This window comes from Delphinus delphis, chromosome 3 (genome assembly GCF_949987515.2).
Source record: "Delphinus delphis chromosome 3, mDelDel1.2, whole genome shotgun sequence".
NCBI lineage: Eukaryota > Metazoa > Chordata > Mammalia > Artiodactyla > Delphinidae > Delphinus > Delphinus delphis.
Window position 1 is genome coordinate 115,708,690 of NC_082685.1, and position 18,309 is coordinate 115,726,998.

At 46.2% G+C, this 18,309-nt stretch overlaps 1 protein-coding gene across 1 annotated transcript; it reads left to right on the forward strand.

Annotated features, from left to right (window-relative positions):
* The first annotated feature begins 1,581 nt into the window (after positions 1–1,581).
* FOXD1 (forkhead box D1) lies at positions 1,582–3,015 on the forward strand. Its single transcript, XM_060007011.1, has one exon. It carries the CDS (start codon positions 1,582–1,584, stop codon positions 3,013–3,015), a length of 1,434 nt encoding a protein of 477 aa, XP_059862994.1.
* Positions 3,016–18,309: the final 15,294 nt, after the last annotated feature.

The following is an 18,309-nucleotide window of genomic DNA, read 5'->3' on the forward strand; positions in this document are numbered from 1 at the left end:
TATGAATTCCACAAACTATTAGGATTTTCCCACTAGCCAAAATAAAATCAGCTGGTGACAAAGATAGGTGTACTTAAAATACCATCGTATTTGAAATATTTCCACTACCTTGTCACCTGAAAAGGAAAATTGGGCTGAACAGAACTTGAATCTTCTTTTAAAAAATTATTTCGTTTCTTCTCACCAGTACCTATTGGAAATATTTAGTGGATTAAAAAAATTTTTTTTTCTAAAGCTGGTGTGAAAGTCTTTATCATTGTATTTTCTATTATTAAGCCTGGCTGAGTAGAGATATGTGTACACGTTTAGTAATTTATTTCGAGATTACTGTGGAGTGTTGATTAGAACGTTCCTCTTACTGATAACTATAGAATCCCTTACCCCATTATGAAAGAACTTTTAAAAGTCGTTCCTAGATGCATTTTTCTGGTGTGTATTTGGGTTTTCACTAAAAATTTCTATTCCTTCTCTGCATTCAATGGTTACTTTCTTTATTTCCATGAAATTTGGCAGATCCTCTCATTAGAGCAGCTTAGTTTAGCTGTCAAGTTTCTAGGGCATTCAGTTGCAGATAAGTGACTAAAACGCCAGCTTAACAGCATTTTTATTAACAGATGGTGGAAAACAAACGTCTTTGGAGAAGAACCGAAGGGGACAGGTTAAAAGGTCAATAAACAATTATTACTGTGCTTAAACTGGGGGGTTTCTCATCAGATTCGGTGGGGAGCCGCTCGCCCTATCTGGGGGATATGGAACAACGCAGCAGACCTCAGGGCCGTTCCCTGGGGACCACCTCAGACGACGGGGTGGTTATCTCCTGGCTGGACGGCTCCGATAGGCCATCGAGTGGTCAAACCGTCGCGTCCCGGGAGTGCTGCTGAGGTTTGGGTTGAGGGCTAATTGAAGAGGAGACTGGGAACTCTTAACTCTTGCATCGTCCCTTGGTCAGACCACCGCGGGCCTGCGCGTACTTCAGGTCTCAGCCCCTTTGGTAACGAATGGTGGGGTCCTATCTCCTCCCCCCTCTTCTCAGTTGCTGCTCCCTCCTCTGGGTGAACTTTCTCTCCCGAGCGGGGCTGCTTTCCTAGGCTTCCTTTCCCTTGCCTCGGTAGCGCTCTGACGTGCACACCATGTGACAGGCCTCCTTCTGCTATAAGCAGAGGAAAGGTCCGCCCTCTCCTGGACTCAGCCCTCTCCTCGCCGATCTCTGTCCCTAGACTCTCAACCGTCCCGCATCCTCCCGGGCGCCCGACGCTCTGACTTGCTCGCGCGGGAGCCCCAGCACCCCTCCTCGACTGAGCCGGCGAGGACCGCTGGGAGGGAAGAAGATAAAGCCCCCCGCTCGGGCGGGGTGCGCGCGGAGCCAAACAAGCGCGGAGGTTTTGGGGCTACCGCGGCGGCGCAGGAGTTACAAAGTCGCAGCGCAAGCCTCGGGCACCGCTGCGCAGCCCGAGCAGCGGCGGCGCCCCCCATTGTGGCGCCCCCAGGCCAGGCCAGCCGCCCGGGACCTGGGCTGGGGCGCGGCGGGAGCCCGGAGCCCGGCGCCCCTATGGGCCACCTCGCCGCCGCCGCGCCACAGCTATGACCCTGAGCACGGAGATGTCCGATGCCTCCGGCCTCGCCGAGGAGACAGACATCGACGTGGTGGGGGAGGGCGAGGACGAAGACGACGAGGAAGAGGAGGACGACGACGAGGGCGGCGGTGGCGTGTCCCGGCTGGCTGTCCCCGCGCAGCGGCGGCGACGGCGGCGCTCGTACGCCGGGGAAGACGAGCTAGAGGACCTGGAGGAGGAGGACGACGACGATGACATCCTGCTGGCCCCGCGGACAGGGGGCTCGCCGGCGCCCCCGGGCCCAGCCCCGGTGGCAGGGGCCGGGACCGGCTGCGGCGGCAGCGCGGGTGCGGGCGGCGGCGGGGGCGGCGGCGTGAGCGCGGGCGGCGGCGTCAAGAACCCCCTGGTGAAGCCGCCCTACTCGTACATCGCGCTCATCACCATGGCCATCCTGCAGAGCCCCAAGAAACGGCTGACGCTGAGCGAGATCTGCGAGTTCATCAGCGGCCGCTTCCCCTACTACCGGGAGAAGTTCCCCGCCTGGCAGAACAGCATCCGCCACAACCTCTCGCTCAACGACTGCTTCGTCAAGATCCCCCGCGAGCCCGGCAACCCCGGCAAAGGCAACTACTGGACGCTCGACCCCGAGTCCGCCGACATGTTCGACAACGGCAGCTTCCTGCGCCGGAGGAAGCGCTTCAAGCGGCAGCCGCTGCTCCCCCCCAACGCCGCCGCCGCAGCCGAGTCGCTGCTGCTGCGCAGCGCGGGGGGCGCGGGGAGCGCTGGGGACCCAGCCGCCGCCGCCGCCGCCGCCGCGCTCTTCCCGCCGGCGCCCCCGCCGCCCCCGCACGCTTACGGCTACGGCCCCTACGGCTGCGGCTACGGCCTGCAGCTGCCGCCCTACGCGCCGCCCTCGGCCCTCTTCGCCGCGGCCGCCGCCGCCGCAGCAGCCTTCCACCCGCACTCGCCCCCGCCGCCCCCGCCGCCCCCGCCGCCTCACGGCGCGGCCGCGGAGCTGGCCCGGACCGCCTTCGGCTACCGGCCTCACCCGCTCGGCGCCACCCTGCCCGGCCCCCTGCAGGCCTCGGCGGCCAAGGCGGGCGGCCCGGGCGCCTCGGCGCTGGCGCGCTCCCCCTTCTCCATCGAGAGCATCATCGGGGGCAGCCTGGGCCCCGCCGCCGCTGCCGCCGCCGCCGCGCAGGCCGCCGTCGCCGTGCAGGCCTCGCCCTCCCCCTCTCCCGGGACACCGTCCGCGCCCGGGTCCGGCGGCGGCGGCGGCGGCGGCGGCGGCTGCGCGGCTCAGGCGGCCGTGGGACCGGCCGCCGCGCTCACCCGTTCCCTCGTGGCCGCCGCGGCCGCCGCCGCCTCCTCCGTCTCCTCGTCCGCCGCCCTGGGGACTCTGCACCAAGGGACTGCCCTGTCCAGTGTCGAGAACTTTACTGCTAGGATCTCAAATTGTTAATAACGCTATGTTAGCGCGCTTGAGAAAGAGAAGGTAGGAATCCCGGCTCCTTTTTTCATCTGGGTGGTTTTGTGTTTTGTTCCCTCCTCCCGGCGCGGCCCTTCCCGACCTCGCGCCCCCATTTCACCGCTTTGGATTCTCAGATGAGACTGTCTGGCAACTGCTAGGGCGCGCTTTTCTGCTCTGCAGGTCCCTCTTATTTATGCAAAGTCGCCCTATGCTGCAGCCCCCCAACCCCGGGCGGGGAGGAAGAGGGTGCTGGTGGGGATCCGCCCTGTCTAGGCACAAGGGGCTTCCTTGACTTTGGGAAAATTTTTAAAACCTAAGCCTTTTTGAGGTCTAGAGAGTCTCAGGTCCAGGCGTTAAAAGGAAAAAAAAAAAAAAAAGATCGATAATGTTCAAAAGAAGATTAATACAAAAAATAGTAAAAGTCCCGAAGAATGCCAGAGAAGCAATAGTTTTTATTTGAGAACACTTGTCTGGTGTACTTTTTCATGAAAAGAAAAAAATGATTAACATGTTTACATAAGGAAAAAAGTCAGAATTATCATTTCTTATTTTAACCTGTGTTTTGTATCATAATAGACATGAGGAATTTTTATTTTGTACTTACTGCGTATTCTTTGCAAGGAGTATTGTAAATTTTGACTGGCAATTATTATTGTACTATTCTAATGTAAGATTTTTACACTTTTTTAGAAATAAATGCTTAATTTTCAAAGAAAATTCTCAAAAAGAATCGGCTTCAGTCATCCCCTTCTTAGTTTATTGTCTTTTCTGCTAAAAAAGTTTCCTTGTGAGATAAGTAGGAACCCATTATGAAATAGAAAAATAATATTTTCAAAGACAACTTAACAAAAGCATCATGCCATGATTTTTCATTTATACTTTCTAAGTCAAAACCATTGCAGGAGATCAGAAATTGTTTTTAAACGACTACAAATAAAAGTTACTTTGGTATACATTTCAAATCTTATTTGATTCCATTTTGAAGAGCATTGAGCCTACTCAAAATAAAAGCCACAGATCTTTAAGATACTGATAATTTTACAGAACTTTAAAATTTATTTTTGAGTTTCTCACTCCATTTAACTGCCACTCTTTTTTGAGCACAATATTGTATATATATGTAAAAACTCTGCAACATAAGGTTATATTATAATGGAAGCAACACAAGCAAATAGGGAATTTTTGGATGAAAAATTTATTAGAAAAAATTTAATAGAACTGATCATTAGTTAAATAGCTTTAAAGTCATGAATAAGAAACTATTTACATAGATAAAATGAATTGTATTTGAAAGCTCTAGTATTTAAAACTATTTTCTTTGACACATAGGATTCCAGTAGTTGCATAAAGAAGTTTTTATCCTAAAAGGCAAACTTAACTTTGAAATTCTAGTTTAAATGAAAAACTTAGAGTATGTAAGGGAAACCTTTAATTTTTGGATAGCATACTCTTTAAAGAATAAACATGAAATTGCATCAGGTGTTCAGTGAACTACCTATATTTATACAATTTGGGTGATTTAGGATATCTTTTTTCAGATTTTGCTTTCACTGACTACTTGTTGCAGGCAATTTATAGTTCTTTGAAAAAAATGTGAAACTCTAGTTTTGATTACTACCGATGTTGTGGGCTTCAGATAAAACCAACGCATATGTAATGTGTAATTTAAATGCTTAATATCAGTGAGTTGCAGAGGTTAAATCTGTTAATTTTTAAAAAATATCTGGACAGGTATATATCTGAAGAGCTGGAGATTTAACCTAGCAAATTAACAAAGACTTCATTATAGTCCAGTATTTTGCAGTGACGTTCATTCTTGATGCCCTGTCCTTCCCTCCCTTTTAAGGGAGGAAAAAAACTGACTCTCATGGCCTCAAAATTAAGTTCTGTGTTTTTTTTTTTTTTCCTATGAGATATTAGGGAGAGGTTAAATAAGAGGTTAAAGTAAACACAATCACCCCCAAATTTACCACTAAATATATAGATATAAGTTGAAATTCGTTAGAACAAAATCTTATATGCAAAGTTACTCTTACCCTAGCCCACCTAAGGGAAAGGAGACATTGGAACCCAGAACGTCCAGATGCCACTGGCGCCCTGGGTGAACAGACGTTAGCAGGCCAAGCCCAAACCGCACAAGCACTGCTGACGGGCCTTGCAGCCTTCTGTAACGCATAAATCTGAAATGTATATCTGAAAGTAATTAGGAAGAGAGAGCGAAAGAACAAAACCGTGTGTATTATTATTATTATTTGCATGATGCTTGGATGTCCTGAAACCTGGGAATCCCGGCTAATCCCTCTCTCTGTCCAGATTCCTGCATCTTTAAAAAAGTGCGGGGACGGGCTTCACCCCCAGGTTGTCAGTGCTTTTAAGAGAATGGCAAGAAGGCCTGGGCGATCCAGCGCTGACCTCGGTCCTGGACCCGGAGCTTCCCCCGCAAGAGCATCGTGAGCCCTGATTCCTGAGAAAAGGTAAAGCAGACCTGCCTGCCTCAGTCTCGAGTTTTGCGTCCTAAGAGTTCAGCTCCTCCACCCTCAGGGTTTGGGGTTCCACCATCTTCTTTGCTGGCTCCGTGGGCCTGGCCGACGGGCGGACGACAAATGAGAAAGCGAAGGCCGTGGGGCAAGTGAGGGGTGGGCCGTGGGCCGCTAAGCGAGGGCCGCGGGGCAGGCGAGGAGTGAGCCGTGGGCCGTGGACCCGGTGAGCCAGGAGAGCGGGGCGCGCCCCGTCAGGCCGCGGGGCGAGCAGGTGCTGGAACAAAGACCGCCCGGACGCCAGCTACCGCGGCCTTTGATGGGCAAGGACGTCTCCTCCCGGGGCTCCTCATTCGCATGCAAATCCAGCTCCGGTCCCCTTTTCTTTGAAGGCAAACAGAAGGATGTTTGTGTGTTTGTAAGGACGAAGCCTGCTTCAACAAGCCTTCCTCAATAGGCTGGGTCTCGAAAAATAAACCAGTTGGACAAACATTGGCCACCAGCTCTCCTCCTCCCGACTACAAAGTGTGGATTTGCTACAACTCATTAACCCGACGCTTTTCTCCCCTTCTCCTTGTTTCTTTGCTCATCAAACGCCCCCGTAGAGCCTGGAGACAAATGACCGAAGCGCAGTTGGGAGGGAATTGCAGTTAATAGGGAGAGGGATATATTGGGGCTAATGGTTCAGGCAGCTCCCGAAGAAGGACCACACAAAAAGGAGCCTCTCCATTCAGGGCTGTGTTGTGCTGTGGAGATTTAATCTGCAGCTAGATTTAGCCAAATGTTATCTATTGCGGGGGTAATGAAGCCCTTATGGATTGAATTGCTCCTTGTACCACACATGGTGTCATGACCTTAGATCATTTCTTGGTTGATTTCTTTCTTCTCTATTGGGTAATTCTTTTATTTCTTTAAAATAAGAAGCTAGCGCTTCTGCTCAACAACGTGTTTCCTCTCCATCCCCATCCCGTGAATTTATTTAAGAGGCACTTACTTCCCTTCCTCTTAAAAAAGAAAAGAAACTGAGGAGGCAAAGGAAAAAAATCGTGAGGACTTTCCCCATTTTTTACTCACTAAGGCATCTTGTTTGCACATCTCCGCTTCCCTGTCCCCTACTCAGTGTCCCATTCCTGCCTTAACTTTCTGCTGATGGAATTGGAATTTGGGGTATATTTGTTATCAGACTTCTTACAGTGAATGTAGTAAGCATCTCTTTGGGGGGAAGGTTTCTGCCCTTCACAGTTTTGTTTGTTTTTAACCCACCATTTCTTCCTCTAGCCTGTCCTCTGAGAGAGCTGGGGGAGGTGATTATTTTGATGGAATACCAGCCTGTGCCATTTATTAAAGGCTGTCTGAGGCCAGTGGCTGTGCCTGTTTTGTTTTTCTCTCTCTGGCTCTGGTGGCTCTGATTTCCTTGCTTGACTGAGGACCAAGCTTGGAGCAGCTAACAGTGTTATTACAACTGCTATTGATGGGCAGGGATCTGATGTTACTACCCAGAGCTAGGAATTAAGAACTCTAATTTTAGTTTAGAAATTCTCTGCTGGCTACACATTTTGCTCACACCTGTCTTTATAACTGACTGAGAAAAGTCATTTAGGGGCAAATTAAAGGTCATATCAGCATCAAACTCAATCCAAATCAGAAATCTGCCCAGGAAGGACCCTGGTCTCTCTGGGCTTCTCCAAGGGAGGGTAGCCCTGGGACTAATTGGAATGCCAGGGGTCCCCTTCCCTCTTTAGAACTGAACCAGATAGGCCTGGGGAGCAGAGGACAAGTGAAGTGGGCCCGGCATTGTCAGTATCCATTCTTGTCTCTACTGGTTTCCTGGTGTTGCAGCTGGGTCACACATATACACACGCAGGCATGCACGCTCATTGCCCATCAGCTGCCACTCGCCTCCCTTCTCCCCTATGATTTTGTAATTAGGCATATGCTTTTTGTTGGTAAATGTGTTTGATGTCATGGCCAGTGAAACGTGGAGTGTTTATAGGGCCACGAATGTAAATGTGTAAATATGTTTAGTGTAAAATCTGGCCCTTCGACTTTAGCAATAAATACCCTGCCAACTCGGATACAATTACATTTGACAGAAAGATGGAGAATCTGATCATGACCAGCTGCTCAGGGCTCTTTGGGGCTTATACTTTGCCAACTGAATTCACTTTTCAGATAATTTCTTTGCATGTCACATCTCTCTAATCACATCTTTCCCTTGATGTGAACAGCTTGGGCTCCCTTCTTTTTATTGTTGACCCCTCTGGCATGCAGGAAACTTCCTGGTTCATTCCTCCTGCTTCCTTTACCAGGAAACTACTGTTCAGTAACAAGCAAAAAACACACACAGAAAACAGCTGATTCTTATCATCGAGCCCCTGTTTAGAGTCCGGAGTCTCCAAGTGTGATAAGGTGGCTAGGAAGAAAAGTGAGGATAAAGACTGTAAGCGTCATATTTATAATTTTTCTTGTCCTTAGCATTATCATCCTAACTTTAAAAACTGTTTTGAGTTACTCTACCTTTTAAAAGTGAACCTTTCAGGGAATTATAATATACATACAGAAAAATGCACAAATCTCAACCACTTTTCACAAAGTGAGCACACCTGTGTAACCAGCTTCAGCTCAAGAAGCAGATGTTACCAGTACCCAAGAACCCCTTTCCTGTCTATTCCAGTCACCACCCTCAGCACACATTAACTTTTCAAAAGGATTTTCACTAATACTCCTCTCAACCACATTGTGAAATAGTGAGGACAATAATTGTTATTGACCCCACTTTACAAATAAAGATATCAAGGCTCAAAAGATATGAAGTGACTTGCCCAAGGTCACAGCTACTGGGATGTCAGCATTTAAATCCCATTTTGTTGCCATTACATCACGCCGCCACTGTGTTACCATCATTGTGATTGATTAAATGCCCACTGTGGTAGGGTGATTGCCTTAGAGGTCACTGTGTAGAAGAGTCATTTATTTCTTGTACGCTTTTTCGGTGTTTTCGCTAGATTCTCCCCCTTGCCACTTCCACTCAGGGCTTCCCAGAGATACGCAGCCCCTGTTTTGGATGCATTTGGAATTGATAGCTAATTATTTCAGATATATCAGCTTTTTTCACCTAGTTCTACATGACACTCTCCTAATATCACTTTTTCTTTTTTCTTTTTTTTTGCATCAGCAATCTTCTTTAAAACATCACACACACACACACACACACACACACACACACACACACGGCTTACCTTTTCACCTCTGTAATATTTGTCCGTTTCCTCGGCTTCTCTCACTGATTTTTAATGCTCAGAATCTGCCAAACTGGCAGAACGTTTTGCTAAGATGCTAAGTAGGTCTTTATAACCAGACTTAGGATCACATCCTTCTCATGTGGAAATGGGAAGAGTATGTAAGGGTCAGATAAACTGATTTAACATTTAATGAGAAAGCAAATTATTTTCCCGAGACTGTGCCCTCCCCCCACTCTCGAAGAGTTTACTTTGAACAGCTGCGTATGATGTGCCTTGAGTGCGTTCTTTTAGCCCCTACACGGTTAAGGCACTGCACCGGAGCCTCCTGAGGGGTGGCCCCTCCTGGAGCTCCAAACTGCCGGGCCACAGAGCTCCCTAAAATGCGTTGATGATGGTGGTGCGGGCATCCCAGACCACCTGCTGGAATCACATCTCTCCCTTGATGTGAACAGCCCATCCTTGCCAGTCGCCACCAGAAGCCTCACTGAAGCCCAGCCTCCTCGGGCAGGCGCAGGAGCCACTACTTGTCCCTTATGAGGACATCCAGGCTGGAGTCAATGCGGGGATCGCACCTAATTGTGAGCTGCAGACCACAAAGGAAAGTGTAGGCGGTGATTTTTTTCAAGAGACAGTGCTTAATGTAAGGTAACACTGATTTTCTAGAGAAAGTGTTTCTAAAAACTCTTTCTTCTAAATTCTAGGCTGTAAAAAACAACAAAACCCCACTTCAGGAAGAAACACAGTCTATTAAAATCAGAAGCTTTATTTAGAGAACCTGGAATATTCTAATTTTGAATCTGAAATTAGAAGAAGGTCTGGAAGGATATTTTTCTAATCTTAAAGTGAGACTGACTCTTTTTCAAGATAGGATGTTTCCCTGTACAAAGCATGCTACCGTTAAGGAGAATCTATCTAGTCCGTTAGGCGGAATGCAACTCTATGTAATGCATCCGTAGGTCCAGTGAGTCCCCCAGCACCAAGAGAGGATCAGGCAGGCCTGGGTGGGAGAGGATGGATCTGAGGCCATGGGCCTTGCCTGGGTCTGTCTGTCCGAGAGGGAGACAGAAACAAACTACGAATTCTCTCTTAATTACAAACTCTGATCAATAAAAGACTGGCAAAGAAAGGGGGGGCAGATAATCATGGCAGAAAGCAGAAGCTTCTTTGAACACTTGCTTAGGAATTCCCTTTAATATAACTAAAAGGCAGATATTTTCAGCAATAAAAGGATATGATACATTTTCTGACAAGTCAATAATGAAGGATTATAATGAATGAAAGATAACTTCGTTTTCTATTTTTTATTATTTTTATGCAGTTTCATATATATGAAAATGACTGTGACGAGATTATATTCTGTTAAATGATTGACTGGGAAGAGGGGGGAAAAATCACAAACCAAAAAACAACAACAAAAACCCTCCAAAGCCTGCAACAGAAGAAATAAGACTCAGTTAAAAATAAAAGTATTAGATCAGTTTTCACACTCATTTATACTTTTGGCAAATGTGGTGATGGGTTTCGAGAATCAATAAGCCAATTTATGTGAAAATACTTTGGAAAACATAAAACCTATACACATGCATGGAATGATGATTCCTTTGTGGCTTCTTTCCCACATCCTTATTCTTACAAGGAAATAAAAAGAAAAACTTCTAACCGTTGGAGTATACCCAAATCCTTAAATTAGATAAGAGAAAATTTTGGTCTCCTGTAAGACTCATTTTTCTTCAACATTCCCACCCTATCTATGAAATAAATTGTTATTTAACCCTTTCTAGAAATAATGAGAAGAAAAGAAGTGGCACTCTGTTTTCTCTTACCTCAGCCAGATGTGTATCTGGACAGATAACTTTCTCTTCCCTTCTAAAATAAACAAACCAGTGGTGTTTTAAATCCACTCTTCTAGTCTCTTGTTCTATTTCTTTTCTCTAGTTATTTATCTACTGATCATCTCTTTAACCTCTAAGCTTTGAAAAGTGGGATTAGTCTTCAGTATTTATTGAGCACCTGCTACATTGCAAATCCCTTTAGTCCCAATTTAAATGTAGGGAACAAATGAAAGAATTCCCACCACCACGCTGCCTCTGATAACAGAAACATATACTCGCACAACCAGAGGAACAAGCCATTTCAGTAGGAAACAATGGGGTGGAGGGAAGACTAGGAAGATAATTTTTTCGTTTCCCCATTTAACAGAACCATTAAAAAAAATCCCGATCGTCTGTAAACTAAACTGAAGTTGCTTCTTGAAAATATCTTTCTAGTGTGGCAGTTTTCTCACAAAGTGCTTAAAACAGCTATAGGGGCGTATGTGGTATAGACGTAACTCAGTGCAAAACTCCTCCACGCAGAGAACTAGGAATTTGAGTTTCCTCTCAAGTTTTTAAGGCTTTCTACTAAGAGTTCACCTATCAGTCTTATCCCTAGCCACCAGTTCTTCTTCGGTGAAGAACTGAAAAGGCGGGGGAGGATGGTTTGTGATCAGGCCCATCAAAAAATGCTCAGACTATTGTGAACTGAGACTGTGACCTACAAGGAATGAGTTTATGTTCATATGGGTTTGTGAAAGAGTCAAATACAGAGGCACAATGAAAAGCCCTAGGACACTTTTTTCCCGTTCTTAAACATTTTATTACAAATCAAAGAAAAACTTTAAAATAAATTTAAAATTTTTTTAAATAAAGAAAAAATATTTTTCTTGTACTCTTTCATAATTTTAAACTATTTTCCACTTGCAAAAATTGTAGACACATTGATATGCAAACTCAGAGAAGTCAGGGTTTGGAAGAGTTTTTTGGTACTCAAGCATTAATCTCACCTTTAAGTTATCGCCAAGGAACTTAGGGCAGGTCACCAAGTTTGGGTCTTGTTTTCTTCTTCAAAAGGAACCAGGGGTACAGAGGACAAAAATAGAATGCTGAGGCGCTGTGTTCTGTTTTTCTATTTAAGGAATTTAATATTTCTTTGCCTTCCTCCTCTTTTCCCCCTCCCCCTCCCCCCATACCCCCCCATCTGCATACTTAGCAGGACTCAAGCAAACCATCCCCCACACGTCATTAGAATTATGTGGGACGGGATCCCTCATTTTAGGGAGTTGGTGGGTGCGAGTTGTTATTGTAACTCTATTCTGTAACTAAAGCTCTGGCATGTAATAAATCTCTCCCCAAAGACTTTTGGATCTTTGATTTGAAAAATCGGATTCCTTTTGTGGAAACAGTTGACAGGAACCTAAAAGGATTAGTTGCATTCCACATAGGATAATTTTTACTGGCAACATTTTGAAACGATTTGGTCCCTTTCAGACCTTAAACAATGTCCAGAAAAATGATCTAACGAGACTTGTATTGTTTTCCTTTGTATGTGAATCCGTTTGCCGCTTGTGCCAACGTCTCCATAGGGTTTTGACAGGGTTTTGCTCCCGAGCAGTGCACCGAATTAATTTTGGATCTCCCTGTCTACTTGGTTTGTTACTTCCTTCGGCCAGGGGCGCAGCAGTGTTTTCCCAACGTCAGTCCCTGAAATGAAGCGGGAGCGGGTGGTTTGTCTCTCGGTGGCGCCGCGTCTGGGAGGGGGCCCAGGGACCCGTCGCGGCTCGCCGAGGGCGGCAGCGTCCGACGCGCAACGACCGGCTCCCTTGATTGCCGACAGCCCGGGCACCCGGACTTGGCAGGGGAAGGCGAGGCAGCGCGCACTTCCTAACCCTTAACCGTCTGATACTCCTGGGGCCCTTTGTCCACCAGGATGCGAGGCTGAAAGCGAGAGGGCGAAAAGGGAGATAATTTAGATTCTCCTTCCTCCCTAACCACCCCCCTCACCCGAAAAGAAGCCCCAAACAAAAAACCAGGAGAGGCCTGCCGTCTCCCAGAAGACCGCCGCTGTGCTGCTGCGAGCGGGCCGCGGGCGACCGCGCTCCCCGCCTCCCCCGGCCCTCTCCACTGTTTATTTTGTTGTCAGCGGACTTATCAAGATGTTAGTTTGCTGGAGGTTCTGACCTGCCCGGGCGCTTTGGCTGCTCAGCCCGGGCTTTCCCCTCTGTTTTTACACCTGCACAAACTCCACCGACTCCCCTGTCTGATTTATGGCCCAATTAAAGGTTCAGCGTTCTTGAAGCCACCCGCGCTGCTCCCCTCCCCGCCTCCCGCGGGCCGCGGCGAGCGCAGGAATGCGCGGGGCCGGTCGATCCGCGCCGGACGACCGGGAGCGCGCGGCCGCGGGACGCGCTCGGGACCCCGAGGGGCGGCGGCGCAGGTGAGGGGCCTGCTCGTGGAGAAGGGCGAAGGAACCTCGCACGCACATTCCCAACAGGCGCACGCAATTAAGCCTCATCCCCGAACAATAGTTATTTCCTTCTTGGGGTTTCGGCTTTATTGGGACGAGGCGCAGCGCCGACAGCACGCAAGGCCCGGAGCGGGAGGGCACCGGGAGCGGCCACGTGGCGCGGCGGGACGCGGAGGCCCCGCACTGTCCTTCCGGTCGCGACCCCCCTACTCTCCCTCCCCGGGGCCCGCCTGCCGCGCTGCCCAGGCCGCGCCTCTGGACGGTTTTCCGGGAGAGGCAGGGGCGGCCGCGGGGCGCGGAGGAGTGGAGAGGCGGCGGGCCGGGGCTGGAGGCCGTGCGCCGCTCTTCTGCGGCCCTTCCTTCCAGCCCCTCTCCGCGAAGGCTGCTCGTCCCGAGGCCCGGAGACTCCCCCTGGAGAAGCGGGAGGTGCCCGCTGCCGGCCCCGTCTGTTCAAGGGAAGCGCGGGGTCAGCGACCGCCCAGCCCGCGAATCCGGCGGGAGCCGAGACTTCGCGGCGCGGGCGGGTTGGCTCCTGCTCCAGCCTCCTTCTTTTCGGCCTTTTCTTTCTAGAGAGAATAAAAGCGGCAACCCAACCGAAGTTGGAAGCATTGAGCATCTTCTTAACCCAACTTTGTCTTCTTTCCGTCTATCATTCCACCTTTCTAATTAGACTAATTAGGAGCGCTCTGCGGTGTCGTTAGGCCCAGGGACTGAAACGCTTAGAGGTTGTGAAAAGGGCCCTGAATGGCCACGCTGGGGGCCGGGCGGGGGTCTTTGCGACTCATTCAGCACAGAGTAACAGTGGCAACATTTATCCCTGGCCATTGAAAAGAGGCTCGATTAAAACGTTTGGGAACTAATGCCACCCTGCATCCCTTCTCTAATTAGAGGAGCCCGGGGCGATTTTGAGAACGCCAGAACCCCGCAGACACAAGTCCTGCGCGCTACTGCTTTCCGCCCTTTCAGCGCAGCCGATTTCCTTCCCGGAGACAGAAGTCCGCCACCTCCCCACCTGTTGCTGGCCCGCCTTTCCCGCGCATCCCTAGCCCCTTCAGTCTTCCGAGGCTGAAGGCCCAGCCAACTGTGTTAGGACCCGCAGCGAAGCAGAGAAGTTGGGGGCAGCCTAGTGGAAAAGGCTTCTCGTTCCCTCTTAATGTCTCGGACGGAAAGCACACTTTAGCATTCGGCAGGCTCCAGATTTTCCTCTGAATGTGTTTCCTCGGTATTTCTCACACTGTCTAAGTATAGCTTGGGCTTACTCCCTACCCCACTTTTTAAACATGAAATTTCTAAGTCAAGAATCTGGGAATGGGAGTCTCAGGTGCCCTCCCTATCGACTATACTATCTTAGCCGCACACTTTGCTGTAGGAGTTCTTCACTTGCATAAGTAATTTGTACTTTTTGTCACCAGCCTTTTCTTTTTAAGAAATGTGTGTTGAGCACCTACTATGTGCCTAGACAGATTCTTACTATACACTTCAGCCTTCTTCCTTCCTTCTTAACCCATTCCCAGATATGCCTTAGGAAGCTGAACTTGACTTGGCTCAATTTCTCAAGCTGTAGATTCTATCCCCGGGGTTTATATGTAGATCTATGTAGATTTTATCTTTTTCATGGCTTAGTAGGAAGGTACCAAGACACAAGGTATTAGGGAAACAAGTGATAGAAATGAGAAATAGCAGACGCATTTCAACTACAGATTTTGTGTATATGTGTGGGGTTATTTGTTCATTTTCTTGGTGGGAGGGTGATATCTGATATTTTTACAAAAATTTGAAACACATTTTGCCCTAGAATAAAGGGGATTGAGAAAGTTTGATTTCCTCTTTTCTTTTTCCTTCCTTCCTCCCTCCCTCCCTCTCTCTCTCTCTCTTTCTTTCTATCTTTCTTTTCTCTAATCCTCCCTTTTGGAAAAGTGCCAGATGTACAAAGAAATATCATCAGGTCACTGTTCTTGATCTTGTTAATTTAGAAAATGGAACCTCAGCAAAATATGCTATTAACTAAATGTCAACCCACAGCATGCAAAATTCCTTGGATCCAAACTTCAAAAAAAGGAATGAACGATGTCATGTGAGTGAAAGGAATCATGGAATTTTTAAAGGCCTAAACTGATCTTAATAGATTTTTATTGCTTCCTCACCCTGCTTCACAATATTTTAACAGTTACAATATGTATGACATTGCAACATAAATCTAACTATTAAGAAGCTGGGAGGGGCAGAGAAGAGGAAAAGAGACAAGCACAGTGGTTCACTTGCGCTGGGGAAAATTACAATTTGCAAAATTTTAAATTCCTGGGAATTTTGAAGTGAGAAACCAAAATCGATTGTCTGTGATTTTTAATAATCAAACCTAAAAAAAAAAAAAAAAAAAAAAAAAATAATCAAACCTTATTTTTTCATTTCAGTTGCTGACAAATTTTAATTAAATAACAACAACTAAAGTGCTCAACTCCTAAGCATACAACTTGCAACTACTACTTAGATCAAGTTACTGAACATTTTAAACACCCCAGAAAATCTCTCCATGCGCCTTTCCAGCCAATACCACCCCACCCTCAGCCACTATTCTCATTTCTATCACCATAGATTATTTTTAAATGTTGTTAAATTTCAGATAAATGGGATTATACAGTGTGTATATATTCTTTTGTTTGGCTTCTTTTACTCATCAGTATGTTTTTGAGATTCATCTGCTCAAACTCCTATTTATAAGACAATTTAAGTTCTAAGTCAATTTATATAGGTCAAGAAGGGCAGACAGACACTGGAAAGCTTTAACTTACTCTGAAATTAAAAACAAACAACATTAAATTAAAAACAAACAACACCCCAATTCCACCCCCCCTCCAAAATACATCATTATCCACCAGCAGAGGTAATTTTATGATTACAAGTATGTAAGTAAACAAATATGATGAAATGTTTTACCTGCAATAACTGTTAGTTACATCATTTTCAAGATGCAATTGTGGGTAAATATAAAGAAAGCAGAAGCCACAAGCCGCTTTTGTCACTGGATTCTATTTCCTACTCACCGTTTTAGCAGTAGGAAGTACTTTGGGCCTCTTCACAAAGAATGGCATGAACTTGAGGGGGAACATAAATTGCATCCAGTTTGTTTTATCTCAGACATGCAAGTACTTAGTGCAACAGCCTGTCAAGTGCACTTTGAATTTTGTTTGAAAGTAAAGTGTTCATTTTGCAAGTAACCTAGCCGTCTACACTTTGTCTCATCTATGAGTCATCATAGAGGCCAGTTAACTTTGAACACAGAAAGCTGTTCCCTAGAAATGAAAGAAGCACAGCAAACCTGCAGAATTACAATGGTCCTGCTGTCCCCCAGGATCCCCAGCCATGCAGCCCCAAAGCCTGGTCTCTCATGAATTCATGCTGTGGGTGACCAACCAGAGACAACCAGTGCAGCCCGTCATTAGTGCTCCTTCCCTTCCAAAAAACAAGAGAATGCAGCCAGTAGGAATGTTTTCCCCAGGAAGGAGAGCATTTTTAGCCATGGGCATGTTTGTGCCATGGGAGAAATTATGAGACTGGGTAGAAGAGACTGAAGTGAGGTTCTGATTGCTTATTACTCGATATTGGTAAAGTTGAAGTAGAGAACACATCTTTTTATAATCTTTAAATCTAAAAAATTAACATACATATAAAAGAAGCCATGGAGTTCATACTCAGGAAAACACCGTGAAGACAAAAAGTCATCTCTAATGAACTATCACAGTACCAGTCATATAAACTGAATCAGTAATTTCTGAAAATAAGCAAAAGAAACTACATACCTATTAGAATACTGAACATTAAAAAGAGCAATAATACCGATTGCTGGTGAGGATGCAGAGAAACTGGATCCCTCATACATTACTGGTGTGAATGTAAAATGGTATAGTTACTCTGGAAAACAGTTTGTCAGTTACTTACAAAATTAAACATGCGCCTATCATACAGCCCGGCAACTATACTCTAGGGCATCTGTCCCAGAAAACCGAAAATTTTTGTTCACAGAAAAATCTGTACATAAATGTCCATAGCAGCCTTAGTTGTAATAGCAAGAGACAAAAAGAAAACAGACAACCCACATGTCCTTCAAGGGGTGGAACTCTGGAATATTCATACAATGGAATACCACTCAGCAATAAAAAGGAGTAAACTATTGGTGAGACAAAAAACTGGATCTCAAATGCGTTATGCTTAGTGAAAAAAGTAAACCTCAAAAGGTTACATACTGGATGATTCTATATAACATTCCTGAAATGACAAAACTACAGAGATGGAAACAGATTGGTGGTTGCCATGGGACAGGGAAAGGGTGGAAGGGGTTCATATATAAAAGGGTAGCAGGAGGGAGTTCCTTTGTAGTGATGAAAGAGTCCAGGCCTTGATTGTTGTGGTGGTTACATGAATCTGTAGAAGGGATAAAATTGCATAGAACTACACACACACACAAATGCACGTAAAAAATGGTGAAGATTGAGTAAGATCTCTTGTAACCTATAAGCTACTTAACGGTGTTAGACAATGTCAATTTCTCGGTTTTGATATTGTACTGCAGTTAGTTATATGACATGTCACCATTGGAGGAAGCTGAGTGAAGGGTACGTGGAACTCTATGTACTATTTTTGCAACTTCTTCTGAGTCTATAATTATTTCACAATAAAAAATTAAAAAGAAGTAAGAGATCCTTTAGTCGGTGTCTCATTAATAGAAGTCTCAGCCAATGACAAGAACTTTCACTGGTTGATTTCTCATAATTAATAATGGCAATGAATTTAGCCCTGTCCTTGCAATGGGTATTTTATAAGCAATGCTTAAAAGACTCATCATTTTCAATAGTATTTTCTATTGATAGCCCCAATGCTGAAAATTTCTTGGAACATAAAACAATTTGCCCATTTGTTTGAAAAACTTCATTCTTTGAGGGTAGATTTGATTTTTGTAACTAGCCAAGTGTCACTGAAAAATCAAATATCATGAACAAGCCAGATGACCAAATTGGGTAAAACAGTTTTTTTGCAAAGCCAAAGGGTCCCTTAAGATTTATTATCTTGTATAAACTGGTCACAAAAAGAGATCTCAAAATGTCCTTGGGAAAAAAAAAAGTCCTCGGGAGTGAAAGCATCACTGGTATCAGTATGGCCTCCTATGGTGCTTGCTTAGAAGGAAACACTCATTTGCATGCATAAGATCTGATGAAGGTTTAAAAATTGGGCCTCATTTCTAGTCTAGCTGTAAATTCGGATCTTGGAAATGTGTGTCTTATTTTGAAAAT